Raw genomic sequence first — 18,644 nt, forward strand, 5'->3', positions numbered from 1 at the left:
TTCGAAGTGGACTTTGGGGTCTTTTAAATGTTACTCAAAGTTGGAAAATCTCTCTCTGGAGATTTATGAAAAGCAAAGTAAAAGAACATCATGGAACTTCCAAATCATGGCACCCTTTTGGGTTAACTTCCCTGTTTTCACTCACAGCCCAAGTTCATTCTTCCTATTTCCCTGAGGGGATAAAAAAGAATCCAGAGAAATTTCTTCTCCTTTCCTCTGTGCCCATATCTTCTGGATCCCTATCTTCAGCCTGCCTTCCTCACAGTCTGGGGGAAACAGCTGTGCTCCTATGTAAGACCATTGCCTCCACTCATGTCTCCCTTCATGTCCCCCTGTCCCCTGCCCAGGTACTATATTGCTCTAGTGATTCCCCCATTCCTTCTGATATCATCAGCATTTCCCTCCAACGGCATCATTTCTATCTGCATAAAAATTCTGATTATGTAGCAGGATTCAGACTACAATATAGCAGTTAAGTGCTGTGTTGTCATTCCCCCTGCTCAAAATAAAGTTGTTTCTTAACTATACCTGTCTGCTATACTCTTTAGCAGCTGGGTATGCTTGGTCTCATACATGTGGAAAAAAAAATTCTGATAATGTCTTTCATCTTTACAAAACTCTCTTGGCCCCATTCAAGTCAACTCCCATTTTGTTCTGCTTTACAGCAAAAACTCCTTGAATCCATTGTCTATACTTCAATTTTTTCCTCTTGCTCTCTCTCTTAAAACCACTCCAGTCAAGCTTTACTTTTTCAACACTTCACCAAAATTGCTCTCTTGTCTAGGTCTCCAGAGAACTCTTACACTGTGAAATCCAACAGTCCAGTCTGTCTTTATAACTACCTGAGTTATTCCTTCTTTGAAAAACACTTTCTTTACCTGGTCTCAAGGACAACCTAAGCTTCCAGCTTTCTTCCCACTATGCTGGCTACTCCTGATGAGGCTCTTTTGCCCATTACTTCTTATCCTCTCAGACTCTTTTTTTTTTTCCTGAAGCTGGAAACGGGGAGACAGTCAGACAGACTCCTACATGCGCCCGACTGAGATCCACCCAGCATGCCCACCAGGGGGCGATGCTCTGCCCATCTGGGACGTCGCTGTGTTACAACCAGAGCCATTCTAGCACCTGAGGCAGAGGCCATAGAGGCATCCTCAGTGCCCGGGCCAACTTTGCTCCAATGGAACCTTGGCTGCGGGAGAGGAAGAGAGAGACAGAGAGGAAGGAGAGGGGGAGGAGTGGAGAAGCAGATGGGCACTTCTTCTGTGTGCCCTGGCCAGGAATCGAACCCAGGACTCCTTCACGCCAGGCCGATGCTCTACCACTGAGCCAACTGGCCAGGGCTTAATCCTCTCAGACTCTTAAGATTGGAGAACTGTGTGGGGCTCTGTCCTTCTAGCTCTTCTCTATGTATGCTTAACTTCATTGGGGAGCTCAGTTCATCTCATTCCTTTGAACACACCTGTATGCCATCCCCTATAGATCCAGGCTTTCCCTCAACCACCAAACTTGCACATTCAACAACTAGGCACATTCTGCCTTGGGCCTGTGCATTTGCTCTGACTTTTGCCCAGAATACTCTTTCAGATTGTTCATTTCTCACTCTCTTGTCTTATTCAGATTTTTGCTGAGTATCACTTTCCTAATGAGACCTTCCTGGATTATATCCTCTCTATATGTTCCTTCCCTGCTTTGTTGTTCTCTAATGTTCTTATCACTATCAGGCTTGCTTTATATCATACTTGCTTATTTGCTGTTTGCCTTTACCAGTTTTAGAGTGGAAGCACCCAGCGAGCAAGTATTTTTTGACTATCTGATGCATTGCTGTAGCCCCAGCCCCTAGAATAGATCTTGAAACATAATAACTCTCAATAAATATTCAAAAAATGAGTGAATCAAGCAAGCAGTCCGATCTTGGTAGTTTTGTTTGAGACTTTAATATATAATACATTTCAACACACTGTATATAAAGATTTTCAAATATATTTGCCTTATGGAATTATCTTTTTGTTCTTACTCCCAGATCTCCTGCCTGTGGGCACTACATCTGTAGTAAAGAAACTAAAATGAACTTGCTTTTCATCTCTAGTCCTGCTCAGTTACTATCTGTAAAATTATTAGAGGACATGTATTATAATATAAATCAGCTTATACCTGAAACAAGTCTTTGCCACATATTTTTATAATAGATATGTTGAGTCTCGGGAACAATTTCTCTGTGCTTGGTATATCTGATGTCTGTTTTTCCACACTTTCACATGGATTTATTTGGAGTACTTAACAGTCAGAAAGAAACAAAAGAAGAAATATGGAAAGGAAGAAAAGGCAGACTTCTTTCTAAGAATCTTTAAAATGTACCTACAGTCATGCTTTTGGTCAACAATGGACTGCATATATGACGGTGGTCTCATAAAATTATAATGGAGCAAAAAAATTCCTATTGCCTAGTGAACATTATAGCTGTTATGATTAGCACAACACATTATGGTGTTGCTGGTATAATCAGACCCACTGTGCTACCTGTTGTATAAAAAGATAGCACATAAAATTATAGTAGTAGGCTATACCACCTAGATTTGTTTAACTACACTATGACATCCACCATCTAAATTTTTTTGTTTGTTAAATATTTTAATTATTACTTGTCAAGTGATTGTTAAAGGTATGGAAATATTTAATAACTAAATACTCAACTCTATAAACAATAAGGAAAGCACTTACTGTATTTACTTCTGGCTAATAGAACTATATTGGCCTTATTCAAACCTTATAGCTCTGGCCAGATTGCTCAGTTGGTTAGCATATTATCCCGAAGTACAGAGGTTGCTGGTTAATCTTCAGTCAGGGCACTTACAGGAAGATTGATATTCCTGTCTTTCTCTCTTTCTCCTTTACTCTCTTGCTAAAATCAATAAAATAAAAAATTTAATTTAAAAAAAACTAGCGTTGACCCGGCCTGTGGAAGTCCCGGGTTCAATTCCTGGCCAGGGCACACAGGAGAAGCGCCCATCTACTTCTCCACCCTTCCCTGTCTCCTTCCTCTCTGTCTCTCTCTCCCCCTCCCGCAGCCAAGGCTCCAGGGGAGCAAAGTTGGCCTGGGCACTGAGGATGGCTCCTTGGCTTCTGCCTCAGGTGCTAGAATGGTTCTGGTTGCAGCGGAGCAACGCCCCAGATGGGCCGAGCATTGCTCCCTGGTGGGCATGCCCAGTGAATCCCAGTTGGCACATGCAGAAGTCTGTCTGTCTGCCTCCTCACACTTCTCACTTCAGAAAAATACAACCCCCCCCCCAAAAAAAAACCATTACAAACATATACATACATGCACACACACAAACAGAAGTGTGCACTACTACAAATATTCTCTTATTTTCTCTTTCTTTTAGGACAGCATTGCTTGGATCCAGATGCTTACATATTGGATGTATATCATGTAAATCCTCAAGCAGAATGGGTGATTAAACCCCAAACAAGTTTTTGAAACACCTCCAAGATGGCAGCTATTTGAGTATATGCTAAGAAAATTCTACATTAAGATGGAAAAAAACCCAAAAGACTGCTTTTGACATGTTTTTTCCTATAATCCTCTTGGTGTTTCTTGGCCAAAATGGTGTCTCCTGGCATTGTCAACATGAACTATGGAAGAGGATATGGTTAACCAATTAAGCTAAAGCTTTCTCGTGACAGTTCTTTAATAAGAGTGAAGAAAAGAGGTTGTGATCCTTTCTGAGGAAAGACCAATCTGGAATAGGAACTCTAATTATTTCTAGTATTTAGACTTCACAGGAGAAATGAACTTGGTCCTATACTTAGGAATAAGAAACACTTCATTATGTAGCAAATACTACCAAACAGAAGAGGGTGGAAAAGACTTTTTATACTTATGTTATATACACATATTGACCTTTATGTGCAAGAATGCCAGAAATGTCAGTTATGTCCACTCTTCAAAATAATTCAGATCTACTTTCTAAAGGAATCAGTTTCTAAAGTTACACATACAATATTTATGCTCTGACTTATTCCTGAATTGGAGAAGAGGAGCTTCTGTTTAAAGACACTGCACTGTTATGTATGTTGTACTGTATCATGACAAACAGAATTCTGGTGCGAATGAATATTTCTTTTTCATGGACTGTTGAAAATTGATATTTTAAAAGCTTATTCCCTTTTGATTACAGGACCCCTGAGCAAGCTTATTTTAACAAAGGATATTCTTATGTTTTCATAACCTTATGTGTAGTCAGAAGTCACAGAGCCTCTTTTTTTGTATACTGATTATGGTGCTCAGTGAATAGCTTTCCATGTGCCAGGCATTGATTTCTTGTCCTAATCAAACATATCATTTTTTTATATTTTACAAGCATAGATATTCACTTCTGCAGCCCTAGTTTAAAAGTACAAAACTGTCTTTATTCAAGGATGCTGAAAAATACTGTTACATTCAGATTTTATATGCAGTAAAAGCAGATTTTGTTTCTGTTCATCAATCATAGTCATGGCCAAGCACTGTGGATTAACATCAGGCTTTACAATCAGATGGCTATGTTGTAAGCAGAAAACAGCCTTGCTGTGAAGATCCTATGGAGCCATTTTCCAGACCTGCAACTGATCAGTCCCCATTATTCTAATTGAGAACAAACCTAAAATACACAGAAGGGTCAGACAGCTCTGCCTTTCATCTTGAAGATGAAGATATATCTCTTCTAGGGTTACCTAGAAATGGAAAAAAGATCTCATTCCACACATTTTAATTAGAATCCACAGATTGGTATTTTGATGATTTTATATCAGTTTTAATGAGATTTAACACTCAAGTGACACAGTTCAAACAAGAGATAAAATAGCTCTTGCAGAAAACATATTATCTGCTTATCAAGTGTCAAAACATAATGTGATAATACTTTAAGCCCATATATAGAAGAAAATTTTTATATGTTACATTATGCCTTGATGTCTATAAAAACATTACTTATATTCAACACGTAAATAATTCCATTTCTGGTCATTCGGATTTTGTTATATTTTTATAAGAAACTCAAATATCTATTCATTTTATTTGGTTAGTTGAGAATTGTCATTTTCTTTCCCTGAAAACTCATTAGAAAATAAACACATTGTGTATATAGGTTTATACTTACATCTCATTACTTTTCAACATATGGATAATTGATGGCATGTGAGTTTACATAATGAATTTCAAGAGTCTGAAAAAGTGTTTTTACTCTTTTTGGAATTCAAACAATGGAAGTAAACTTTCCACTTTATGTAGTTAAGTTCTAATCTAAAACATAAGATGGCAGTAATATATGCCTATACACATGGAAGAAAGTCTTCAAATTAGCAAGCTTACACTTCTGTGTACATATGAAAACAGTAATTGATTTATCTTATTGTATTTCTTACCATTTAGAATAATTTCCATCGTGTTTATATAGGAAATTCATGAATCTATTCATTTCATTTTTTATTTACAAATTTTTATTTCTTTTAACTGAAAACACATTAGAACCTATACATAAGTTCTAAATGTTTCAAAATTTACTTGATTTGTCATCAATTCTAAAGAAATGGCTGACCAATAACAGGTAAAAACAGTAAGTTTCTGAATTTCTTAGCCACTTTTGTGTGTTTTCAGATGTCAAAGATTTAGCTGGTCAATGACTTTAAATTAATCACTTTAACATATTCAAGGATGAGTGACTGCTTTTAAATCATTATATGATATAGAAGGCCATGTCAACACCAATATCATTATCCAGTGGTAATCAATCATATTTTTATTAGCAGCAAACAGTTGGAAAATAAACTTTTATTTTTAATCATTGGGTTAACTAATAATTAGTGAAGAATTTCTCAGTAGACACACAGACTAATTTTTATGTGGGTATAGAGGTTCTTTTTACTAATTTTATCCTTAAAGAATAAACAGACCTTTTTACAATTAAAATTCAAAAATACCTGCCAGCTAAGTACTGAAAAGCTATCTTTGCCTTTTCAAGAATTGTTTTAAAATAGTTATGGTAATCTGTGATAATGAATAGTATATTTGCAAACAAAGGCAGAGTCGGATAATTTGCTTCTAAATTCTATTTTTAATAACTTCCCACCCTACCTCGTCCCAAGTGCCCTTGGTATACAGTTAGGAAAATAATATACAGGAAAGTAGAGAAAATTAACATTTTAGGAACACTTATTCATTAAAAAACAACCTAGAATGGGCTCATTTTTTCCTCTATTCTGCAAAAGAAGAACCCTTTGTTAAGCAGCTCACTTGGGGATATAATTCTTGGAGTGAATGATCTTCGCACAAACTGGAATATTAATTTCTTTGTAATGTATACACAGTATAAACTACCTCACTTGCCTTTCTTGGGGAAAAAAAATTAATGGACTTTAACAATTTTTGTTACAAACTGTCCCAGAGTCTTAATATTTGTCAATTCAGTTAGCTTTCAGTGTACATTTAATATTATAAAATATTTTTAGCAAAAGCTTTAAAGCCAAAAATACTCTGTAACTGTGATCTGTGGTATACTCTGAGAGGTTTCATGCCCCTTAGTCATTGTCCTGTATGTTGAACCACGTTGAGATGCAGGTTTTCAAGTGTGGGAATTAGTAGTTATCTCTTCTTTCAGGCTCTCTCAACTGCTTTTCCTGTACTGCACTTGACTGAAAAGTAGGATGAGCTTAATATGACCCTTCTTTCTATCAAGCAAAGTCAACTGTTTTTCACAAATGTATTACACGCCTGAAAAGAATATATATGATGAAGCTGAATAGATCCTAAGTTCTGACAGACATTTTCAACTCTTTTCCATAAATATATCACGATGAAAAATTATATGGCATGGATTAAAATTTTTTTCAAATATTTTCAACATTTTTATATACACGCACCTTAATTTTAAAATAACATGTTTTCTTTCAGGCATTTTCCAACTATCCTCTAAAATTACATATGTGATTTGATTGAAAAATTCATATACTGTCATGAGAAATGCCAATGTTTTATGTTGTCTCCCATCTTGAAAGTTAATAATGGTTCTTTTGTCTCCGCAGCTTTCATTGTTAAGTATATAGTATGTATGTTGTATTTTATTCATAAAAATAAAAAAATAAAAGCATAGTCATGAGAATTCTTATATTTAACTACTCTAAGGTCACCATGATGCCGATGAAAAAACAGGAGCATGAAAAGAGAGGGTTTATGTCTAGGTGCTATAAGTCTCTCTCACTCTCTGGCCAGATGATGGTCTTGTGCAGAAGCCACATGGCAGTATGGTCATGGTAGATGGTTGTGGGTAGGAGATAGATTGAATAAGCAAATACTCTTTCCTGAATATGTTTGATTCGGTGCTTTGTCTGAACAAGCTTTTAATAGGTGATTCTTTTTTCAATAGATATAAAAAAGCTTGAAACATTCAATATCCATATATGAATTTTTAGAAAATGCAACATTTTACCATACATTTATACAAAAGGAAAGAAAAAGAAAGAAGGCATAAAGATTAGAAAAGAAGAAATAAAATGATCTTGTTTTGCAAGTGGTATGATTATTGATATAGAAAAGCCTAAGGTATCCTCAACTATTAAAATACTAAGATTATTTGCAGGGTTATGGCATAGAAGATTTTTATATAAAAATCAATTATATTTTTATTAGCAGCAAGCAGTTGGAAAATAAATCTTTAACTGCCATTTACCATAGCATCAGTAAACAAAATACTCATGAATACATTCATCAAAATATGCAGAAAAAAATGTATGCTAAAAACTACAAAATATTTTTGGTAAAAATTAAAGAATAGCTAAAAATGGTAAACCATATTTCTGCATAGCAAGGAATAGATGGCAGATAATTGGTAAGATGTCAATTCTCCACAAAAAGATCTATAGGTTCAATATAATCCTAATCATAACACTGGAAAGATTTTTAGATAGAAGTTGACAAACTAATTATTGAATTTATATGGAAATATAAAGAACCAAAACTACCTAAAATAAGCTTACAAAAAAAATAAAAGAACAAAGTTGAATTTCAAATGAGTGGTTTCAACTTACTATGAAGTTGGCCGCGATTAGGACAGTGTGATAAAGATCAATAGCTACATCAGTGAAACAGAGCAAAGGGCCCAGGACAAAACAGAGCCAACCCACTTATATGCTCATTGGATTTTCAGCATAGGTGCCAAAGCAAATCTATGGGGAAACGAAGCTTTCAACACATGATACTACAACAATTGGATATCCATATGGAAAGTAAATAAAATTTGATACATCACAGGATACACAAAAATTCATCCAAAATGGATCATGGCGCTAATTATCATATTTCCCCATGTATAATAAGATGCACCTTAATTTTGGAGCCCGAAATTTGAAAAAAAAATGTATTACATAAAGTCACTGAACTTAAGTTTTATTCATCGTAACATTCATACAACTCTCATCACTGTCAAAACTCCCAGCTAGCCTGACCTGTGGTGGTGCAGTGGATAAAGCGTCAACCTGGAAACGCTGAGGTTGCCGGTTCAAAACCCTGGGCTTGCCTGGTCAAGGCACATATGGGAGTTGATGCTTCCTGCTCCTCCCCCCCTCCCTTCTCTATAATAAATAAATAAAATCTTTTAAAAAAAACTCCCATCCGTTAGCTTGTCTTCATCTGTGTCTGATGACAAGTCACTGTGTTCATATATTGCCTCATCCTCAGTTCCATCTATGGCATTTGAAATGCCACACTTCTTAAATGACTTGACAACTATCTCAATTGTGATATCATCCCAGGATCTTTTCACCTATGTAAAAACTTCTCCTATAGTTAATTTCTTCACTGTTCCTGCTGGTGTCCAATTGTCTTCAGAAGACTTTGTCCATTGGTTCTATTCGTCTTTCATGGCAGCTATGAAGGGTTTGTTAATTCTGACAGCAAGTGGTTGCAGCTGGGATGTCAAGCCTCCAGATATAATGGCAAGTTTTGTTTTTCGCTCTGCAGCAATCATTTTGTGCTTTTGTTATGTGTGCCCCGAACTGATCAAACACCAATAGAGCCAGTTTGAGTAAGAGCTCACCTGGTCTCCTCCAAACTTTCTTAAACCAGATCTTCATCCCATCCTGATCCATCCAACCCTTGTCATGAACGTGGACAATCACTCCTCAATGAATGTCTTCTTTTGGCATTGTTTTGCATTTGAATATCAGCATAGGGGGGCAGCTTAGTTTCAGTGGCATAACAAGCTAGAAAAACTAATGGCTCTTTTCGTGTCCACTTGTTTTCACAGTTACAGTTTTCACCCTGTTCTTATCAACAGTTCTGTTACTTTGGACATCAAATTGAAGAGGGATTTCGTCCATATTTGCAATCTGTCCAAACTCAAACTGATGTGTCTTCCGATATTGAATGACAAAACAATGAAATTCAAGAACCTTCTGCTCATAGCTTTTAGGCATCTTTTGGGCAATTCTGGTGCGAGTACACAGGCTTAGTCCATTTTGTTTCATGAACCTGAAGCACCAGTTGTGTCCTCCTTTGAAATCAGTAACTTCTTTTTCATCAGCAATTCTTCTTGCCTCATGCTGAACCATCTTTGTGGGCACCAGAATTCCAATTGCCCTTTGCTCTTCAATCCATATCTTTAATTCCCTCTCTAAATCAGGCCATTTTGTTGACTTTCCTCTCATGGCCTTCTACCGTGGTGTTTTCAGTGGGTTTCTTCTTCCTGTAGCCAGTCTCGGATTGATTTCTCAGTCGGAGGAGGACCAAACTTATGTTCAGCAGCGCAATTTTCATTCACTTTTGCAAACTGGATCACTTTTAACTTAAATTCAGCACTGTACGAAAATCTTTTTGAGCCATTTCTGGGAAGAACATGGCAAAATGTAACCTACCGTAATATACTGGTCGCAAGCGCTAAACAACATGTGCAAAGACATCAAGCACAAAAAAGCAGTAAATGCAAGTAAAAAGAAAAAAGAAAAAACTACAACCACTGTATAAGACGCACCCAGTTTTTAGACCCCAAAATTTTTGAAAAAGGGTGCATCTAATACATGGGGAAGTATGGTATAAAACCTAAAACAATGAAGCCTTAAAAAAAAAGAAAGAATAACTTTGTGATTTGGAAATGGGCACTGAATTCTTAGAAACAGAAAACAATGCTTATAAAAGAAAATAAATGATAAATTAGACTTCAACAGAATTTAAAACTGCTATATATCCAAAGAGATAATAAAAAATCTAATAAGCAAACCACAGATTGGAGGAGGGGGAATACATATTTGTAAAGCACATATTTGACAAAAGATTGGGATTCAGGATATATAAGGGACTCAGTTTTTACAAATGGGACTTGAACAGACACTTCAGGAAAAATGTACGCATTTGTTGAAACTCCATGAATGCTTGCTTAAGATTTCTGCATTTCATTACCTTTAAATGTTGCCTGAAAAAAAAAATCTTCAAATAATATATAAATATTGAAATTGAAGTAATAATATGTACACTGAAATATTTAGGGGAAAGTGTACTGGTGTATGTGACTTATTTTAAAATGTGTTTAAAAATAAGATAGCTTGATGGTTGTATAGAAAGACTGATAGATGAATAGATATGCGCCATACCAAACATAGTAAAATATTTATGGTAGAATGGTGGTGGGTACACCAATATTCAATGTAATATTCTCTGTGCTAGAAATTTTCCATAGCAGAAGTTTAAAAATAGAATTGTTATAGTTAATATCATGTTAATGGTGATATGTTAAACATTTTCTTGCTAACAGTGGTTTTCAACTGGGTGTGATTTTGTCCCCCAGGGGCTATTTGATGATGTCCAGAGACATGCTCAGTTATCACCACTGGGGAGTGAGAGGCTGCTATTAGCCTCTAGTTTCGTGATGGCAAGCCTTTTTATAAAAACCACCCACTTTTGCAGTGCTGGTCAACCTGGTCCCTCCCACAAGTGGGCATTCCAGCTTTCGTGGTAGGCCAATCATACTAGGCCAATCACAGGCGCCATTTGGTTGCTCCACTACCGCCCACCATAAAAGCTGGAACTCCCACTAGTAAGCTGGAGGGACCAGGTTGACCAGCACTGCAAAAGTGGGTGGTTTTTATAAAGAGGTTCGCCATCATGGCTCTAGTGTGTGAGATGCCAAGATAGCCTCCACAGCAAAGAATTACCTTGCCCTAAATTTTAATGCAGGTAAGTTTAAGAGACCCTGCCCTAAGATCACAGACAAGGAAAAGGCATTTGCTTTTGCTATTTCTATCAACACTGTACAACAGATCCTAGCTAGTATAGTAAGTTAAGAAAAAGGAAAGGCAAAAAAAATTTTGAAAGACTGAAATATTACTGTTTAATTTATAGGCAGTATGACTACATGCCTATGTAAAGAAAATCTTAAATAAGGAATATATTGTTAGACTACATTTAGCAAGGTCATAGGATCAAAGGCAATCACGAAAATCTATGCATTCTACAGATTAGTCAAAGACAACAGGGAGATAAAATACAAAAACAATACCATCTGTTTATGACTTGGGGGTAAGCAAAGATTTTTCAGACAATGTTGCAGGAAATTTTCTCAATTCCAAAGAGCTCTTCAAATTATAATTTATTTGACAACAAACCATAAAAATAGATTAAAGAGAATTGGAAATTTGAGCAATGCTGCGTTTCCCCTTAGATTTTTTTTAATCAAAATAACACTTTCTTTTATCTAAATTACTAAGTAAATTATTCTTTCTCTAGTATCCTCTGACAGAAGTTGGGTGGGGGTGAGGATTAACGGGTGTGGGGAAGAATATACTTTTAAAACATTTTATCTGACCTGTATTAACTAGCAAGCATATGTGTACACTTACAGTTTGTTCATGAACTGCAAGCTAGCAGTAATCCATTCTGAGTGTTTGCTCCGTGAACTCATTCTTACTTCCTCACTTCCTCACTGTGCAGCTATTCATACAAGGGAGGAGTCTGAGGAATCACAGTTGACCCTAGAATAATACAGGCTTGATTGTGCAGGTCCACTTATATTTGCATTGTTTTCCATCTGCATTGGGAATCCACGGATGCAGAGGGTTGACTGCATTGGTCTAGCTAGGGGTCCCCAAACTTTTTACACAGGGGGCCAGTTCACTGTCCCTCAGACCATTGGAGGGCTGGACTATAAAAAAAAAACTATGAACAAATCCCTATGCACACTGCACATATCTTATTTTAAAGTAAAAAAACAAAATGGGAACAAATATAATACAATATTTAAAATAAAGAACAAGTAAATTTAAATCAACAAACTGACCAGTATTTCAATGGGAACTACGGGCCTGCTTTTGGTTAATGAGATGGTGGTGCCCCTTCTGGAAGTGCAGTGAGGGCCAGATAAATGGCCTCAGGGGGCCACATGCAGCCCGTGGGCCATAGTTTGGGGACCCCTGCTAGGCTATTTTATGTAAGGGACTTGAGCATCCATAGAATTTGAGTCCTGGAACCAATTCTCTGTGAATACCTAGAAATAACTAAATTTTAGGGAAATTAAGTTATATGTGAATATTTGACCACATGGGGGATCTACATAACTAACCCCTCATATTTCAAGAATCAATTGTACCTTTTTCCATCCAAGGTTGATTGAATTTGTAGATGCAAAAGCTGATAGTATCAGGGGGTTGTATATGTATTGAAAAAAAAATCTGCCACTAAGTGGATCCCTGCAGTTCAAACCCATGTTGTTCAAGGGTCAACTGTATTCTCTTTGGTCTTTTTGTGCCCAGTAGAGCCACAACTGCATATCAATACATTGTTCTACCCTTTAATTCAAAGAAAATATTTTCTGTTTCAGAAGAGAAAGCTTACAGCCCTGTCAGATGGCTTGGTTGGTTAGAGCATCCTTCTAGAAAGCATGAATGGAGCATGAATGTTGCCAGTTCAATTCCCGGTCGGGAAACATACAGGAGCAGATTGATGTTCCTGTCTCTCTCTCTTTCCTCTCTCTTTAAAATCAATAAGATAAGCATTTTTTTAAAAGAAGAATAAAGGTTACAAAAGTCATAATTTAAAAGCATAGGTAAGCCCTGGCTGGTTTGCTCAGTGGTAGAGCATCGGCCTGGGATGCAGGAGTCCCGGGTTCGATTCCCGGCCAGGGCACACAGGAGAAGCACCCATCTGCTTCTCCACCCCTCCCCCTCTCCTTCCTCTCTGTCTCTCTCTTCCCCTCCCGCAGCCAAGGCTCCACTGGAGCAAAGTTGGCCCGGGCGCTGAGGATTGCTCTATGGCCTCTGCCTCAGGCACTAGAATGGCTCTGGTTGCAACAGAGCGACGCCCCAGATGGGCAGAGCATCGCCCCCTGGAGGGCATGCCGAGTGGATCCCTGTTGGGCGCATGCGGGAGTCTGTCTGACTGCCTCCCCGTTTCCAACTTCAGAAAAATACAAAAAAAGAAGAAAAAAAAGAAAAAAAGCATAGCTAGGTATACAGTTGGATTCAGCTGGTTTGCACCAGTTCAGCAGAATCAATACCTAATTTTTTGTTGAGTTTGGCAAACCAGTTTTTTTTTTTTTTTTTAATTTTTTATTCATTTTAGAAAGGAGAGAGAAAGAGAAGGGGAAAGGAGCAGGAAGCATCAACTCCCATATGTGCCTTGACCAGGCAAGCCCAGGGTTTTGAACCGGTGACCTCAGCACTTCCAGGTCGACGCTTTATCCACTGCGCCACCACAGGTCAGGCAACAAACCAGTTGTTAAAATGGTACTTGTAATAAGGGTTCTCTAAGGTGGGCACCTGGGCAGCTGCCCCATGTGGAAATCACAAATTTACACTCCTTACTCTTTTTTTTTTAAATTTTATTTATTTATTTATTTTTTACAGAGACAGTGAGTCAGAGAGAGGGATAGACAGGGACAGACAGACAGGAACGGAGAGAGATGAGAAGTATCAATCATCAGTTTTTCATTGCGTGTTGCAACACCTTAGTTGTTCATTGATTGCTTTTCTCATATGTGCCTTGACCGCGGGCCTTCAGCAGACCAAGTAACCCCTTGCTGGAGCCAGTGACCTTGATCTTGGGCTCAAGCTGGTGGGCTTTTGCTCAACCCAGATGAGCCCATGCTCAAGCTTGGCGACCTCAGGGTCTCGAACCTGGGTCCTCTGCATCCCAGTCTGACGCTCTATCCACTGCGCCACCGCCTGGTCAGGCTACACTCCTTACTCTTTTTTAACATTCATCTGCGCAACAGTGTATTCTAAGTGCCTCTCACTGCCTGGGAAAATCTAGTAAGAGATGTGTAGGAAAATGGCCAGAAATTAGACTATTGTCCTGAGACCAGTCTTTGGTGCGGACTTTGGAACACCAAGTTCTGCGGGGACAGAACGTTGCCCCGGCAAGCACTGATAAGACTGTTTAAAGGAAACAGCTGATCCCTATAGCCCTTTCCTGCATACCTGAAAGGTATTAGTTAATCATCCTTCTCTGCACCTGAATCCAGTCTAGGCTACTTTGACCCAGGTTCTGCTAATTTGTTTGATGAATAAAGACACAAATAAATATAATGAGGCTGCAGAGATCTAGGTTCTCAGTCCTAGAGGCTGGGAGTCCCCTGTACCCATCTTTTCTCTATGTTGTGTCTTGTGTGTGTTTTCTTAAGTCCTGCAGCGCCTTCTTTTCATGCACACCCATTGCTGAGCTGGTCGCGGCAGAAATGGGTAGCCCATCTGTGGGCTTGGGCTTTTCCTAGGATGGTGCTTAGTAGAGAGGAAGCATTCAAGAAGGCTGAACAGTGAAGTCACTGTACAATGAGTGAAGAGCAACCATTGGCACTCTCATATGATGGTGCTTCGCAAACCTTCTGAAAATACTGTTCTACATGATTTTATACCTTCATCAGCTCCTCACTAACAGAAGGACAAAATCAAACTGTTTCCCCAGATGTTCAAGATAGTTCACAATTTGGCAGGGACCATTTTTCAGTTTGATTAAATCCTAAATAATTAGCAGAATGGCTTACTGATATTAAGTAATCAAAATAACATTTTTCTTGTATTTAAATTTGGACAGCCTTGGAGAGGTACCTTGGAGAGTGTGGCGCAGCTGTGTTAGGCTTGCTCGTGGGTTTACCAGCTGCAAACACTTTGCTTGATTAGTGCATGAGCACGTGGCAGAGGCACGTGTGCACAGCCTATATGAGGCTATGGGTGCTTCCCCTGGGTGGTGGTTCTCCCAGATGGCTCTCCCACCACCGTGACGTGTGGTTTTCCTTGCTCCCTTGCCCTTACTGCGAATAGCAGATTTTCCTTTGCTTATTAGCTCTTTCCCTTTTGTTGTTTACTTGCTCACCTGTCTCTGTGAGCCTCCAATAAACGGGTATGGCCTGACACCTTCCAGCTCCACAGTTTCTCTACCGTCTGCCCCAATCCAACGAGAACCTGCCTGGCCTCGGCCACTGACATTATAGAGAGGTAGCGGGTTGAATGAGTGGATTTTTCTGAAAGCCTTGCTCTTCAGACGAGCAGGCCGGTCACTTCCTCTGGAGACAGTTTCTCTGCATCTGGTGCGAATAGGTCTATTTTGAGGTGCTCAGGGGAGAGAGTAGTAACAAGATGCAGGCTTTGGAGAATGTCATTTAGCACTTCTGTTTCCTAATGTGTCTTCTTTTTCTGATTTATGTTTATTATTTTATCTTGATAAAGTATTTCTCACTGATGGAAGGTGGACAGTGTTCTCCCCAGCAGAGGAGGCAGCAGCCACATCTCTGTGGAGGAATCCATGAAGGTCCTGTAGTACTCCAGCTTGCTGTGAACTGCCAGTGTCACATGGAAGAAACCTACTCAAAACAAACTTGTCAAGAGGGAGAGGGGGAGGCATACCAAGAGAGGCAATGAAGACCTCCTGAATTTCCTTCTCCCTTAGTTTTTATTGATCAGAAGCAGTACAGAGGTAACAAGTTTACAAGGGAGAAAGGCCAGGTGATAAGGGGAAAGAATGACTAATGGCCCTTCTGCTGACATGGAGAAAGGACTAATTTGGTCAATACATTCTTTTTCTTTTGCTAATTAACAAGCACAAAGGAAGGGGCAATCTAGAACCTCTAGGCTAATTCTTTAAAGCCCTTTCATATGCATTCCTTTGTGTCTGCACAAAGGTCACTCATTCACACAGCTTTTTGGTGTTTGACTGTTTGGAGACAGTCACTCAGGGCTTTTAAAGGTCCCTATTCTAAGTCATAGAGGGTTCAAGGTTAGATGGGTGATTCCCTACAGGTCCAGCTCAGGGCACAGTCCACAGGTCTGTGTGGCCTGTCAGTGCACCCCCCCACCCCACCCCGGGGGGCCCATCAGCAAGTGTGGGCAGCTAGCTGTGTGGCTCTCTTCTGATCTGGAGAGCACTGGAGTTTCCCAATTTGTTTCTAGAGACACAGACTGCAGATGGCTGTGGGGCTGTCTCAGCTATGGTGTCTGTCCTTTACCAAGTGGAAGGCCGGCAGCTCTGTCCAGCAACTCGAGACTAGCTGAGGTGTAGCACAGCTCTTCTCTAGCCATCAAGTATAATTTAACATTATAAGGGTTCTTTCTGTGTATGGCTTCAAGTTTCATTCCCACCTTAATTTATTTAAGACCGGGTTTGGTGATTGCTTGTTATAGAATGTCAACGTTGTGACTTTAGGTCCACTTAGAGTTCCTAAAAGGAACACTAGCCATGACGACACATTCATCTGGAACCCCAGGGAACGCTGCAGCGAAGCCTTTCGCCTCTACCCTCAGCAGCATGTCCTAGCAGGCTGTGTGTCCGAGGAGTCTATAAGCCTCCCAAATCATTTCTGTGGTCACTGCTGTCCAGGGTTAAATGTAACCTGGCACCCATAATTGCAGCAGCTCTGGCAACACATGCTGCAGCCATGCTGTGAAGGCAGTGTGCTGCCCTTTCAAACCAGCTCTTGTTGTAAAGTATCGTACCTTAATTCCGCGGGTTTACGTAGAGACCCCAAGGCAGGATACAGAAGAATTTTTAGGAGGGGATTTATTAATAAGCCGGCAGCATATGACTTACATGGGGTATAGCTAACCCAAATCGTGTGTGTCCCAAAAATAGCCCTGCCTCTAGTTTATAGACTTGATCACATATAGGTTGAGGGGAAAGGAGGGGGAGCATGACACAATAAGCTTACAACATTCGTCTATAGCAGTGGTCCCCAACCTTTTTTGGGCCATGGACCAGTTTAATGTCAGAAAATATTTTCACAGACTGGCCTTTAGGGTGGGACGGATAAATGTATCACATGACCTAGACAAGCTTCAAGAGTGAGTCTTAGATGAATGTAACAGAGGGAATCTGGTCATTTTTTAAAAATAAAACATAGTTCAGACTTAAATTTAAATAAAACGGAAAAAATGTAAGTTATTTATTCTTTCTCTGCAGACCGATACCAAATGGCCCACAGACCGATACCAGTCCGGGGCTGGGGGGTTGGGAACCACTGGTCTATAGGATCTATAAAAAACATTCCTACATATTAAGACTTACAAGGTAACACAATAGTGATGTCATTTTACATATCAAAGACATGCACAAATCTTTTAGTGTCTATCTCCCATCCCTTTGTCTAGAGGTATATGTTACTGTCAGGACTCCAGGGGTGGGGGAGGAAGAGTTAAAATCAGTGTAGGATATGCAAACATTGTCTCTTATTGAAAGGGAAAGGAAGTTTTTAGATAACCTTTATTTTCTTCGTTGTCTAGTACATAGTAGCCTCAGTCCTTCCAGAGTACTATAGTTAAATTATGACTAGATGACCCATTTGTCCTTGTAAAGCCAGAAAGCTTCTGCATTCCTCTTCCCTCGTTTTCCACAGAATGGAGGAGGCAAGAAGCCTGACTTTTCCTCTTTAAAATGGCATTGCCAATACTAAGTTTTACAGTTCTTTGGCACCTTATCACGCTCTGAAGCTGTTAGAGGGCTACTGGACTGTTAAACACTGCGGAGGAGTACCGGAATATCGGCCCTGATTGTCCTTCTCGACATTCTAATGATCTCAATGTTTTCCCTATAGTGACCTTTTCTGGTTTCTTTCTTCAGATAATGGCAGTGGGCAAAGCATGGTTCTCTCCCAGGTCTAGTCAGCATGGGAAGTGAGGGCGCCGAAACCACATTTTGGACCCCAAGCATAGAGCCCAGACCTGTTTTATTGAGGTATAATTGACATATAATAAACCTCACATATTTAAAACGTACAGTCTGATGAGTTTTAATTTATGTATATATTCTTGCAAACACCACCACCCTGCCCCCTACTGCCCTCTCAACTGCTTTCAGGCCACGCCCCTGACACATAGCCGTGCCCACCACCCTGCGCCTAGTGTGCAGCCTTTCAGGCCATGTGGAGACTTCTACAGCCAGACTGCCATTAACAGCCAGATGGGCCTAGGGGTCTGCACATCCTGCACCGTGGTCATTTTCCTCACCTCACCACATTGACCTAGATCAGGGGTCCCCAAACTTTTTACACAGGGGGCCAGTTCACTGTCCCTCAGACCGTTGGAGGGCCGGACTATAAAAAAAACTATGAACAAATCCCTATGCACACTGCGCATATCTTATTTTAAAGTAAAAAAACAAAACGGGAACAAATACAATATTTAAAATAAAAAACAAGTAAATT

The 18,644-nt window shown here is 39.3% G+C and overlaps 1 protein-coding gene and 2 non-coding genes across 9 annotated transcripts in view; all 3 read left to right on the forward strand.

Moving 5' to 3' along the window:
* The window catches only part of ARHGAP28 (Rho GTPase activating protein 28), a 214,088-nt gene extending 210,115 nt beyond the window's left edge, over positions 1–3,973 (forward strand). For all 7 annotated transcript variants that reach the window (XM_066246985.1, XM_066246986.1, XM_066246987.1 and 4 more), the window contains one exon: positions 3,381–3,973. In XM_066246985.1, coding sequence (XP_066103082.1) covers positions 3,381–3,475 — 95 coding nt within the window. In that variant the 3' untranslated portion in view covers positions 3,476–3,973. The remainder of the gene's footprint in view (positions 1–3,380) is intronic.
* On the forward strand, positions 445–575 carry LOC136315809 (small nucleolar RNA SNORA63). The gene has a single exon (XR_010727590.1). It is a non-coding gene; the product is annotated as a small nucleolar RNA SNORA63 (small nucleolar RNA).
* Positions 3,974–13,065: 9,092 nt separating the features above from the next.
* TRNAP-GGG (transfer RNA proline (anticodon GGG)) lies at positions 13,066–13,141 on the forward strand. Its single transcript has one exon. It is a non-coding gene; the product is annotated as a tRNA-Pro (tRNA).
* Positions 13,142–18,644: the final 5,503 nt, after the last annotated feature.

This window comes from Saccopteryx bilineata, chromosome 11, assembly GCF_036850765.1.
Source record: "Saccopteryx bilineata isolate mSacBil1 chromosome 11, mSacBil1_pri_phased_curated, whole genome shotgun sequence".
Lineage (NCBI taxonomy): Eukaryota > Metazoa > Chordata > Mammalia > Chiroptera > Emballonuridae > Saccopteryx > Saccopteryx bilineata.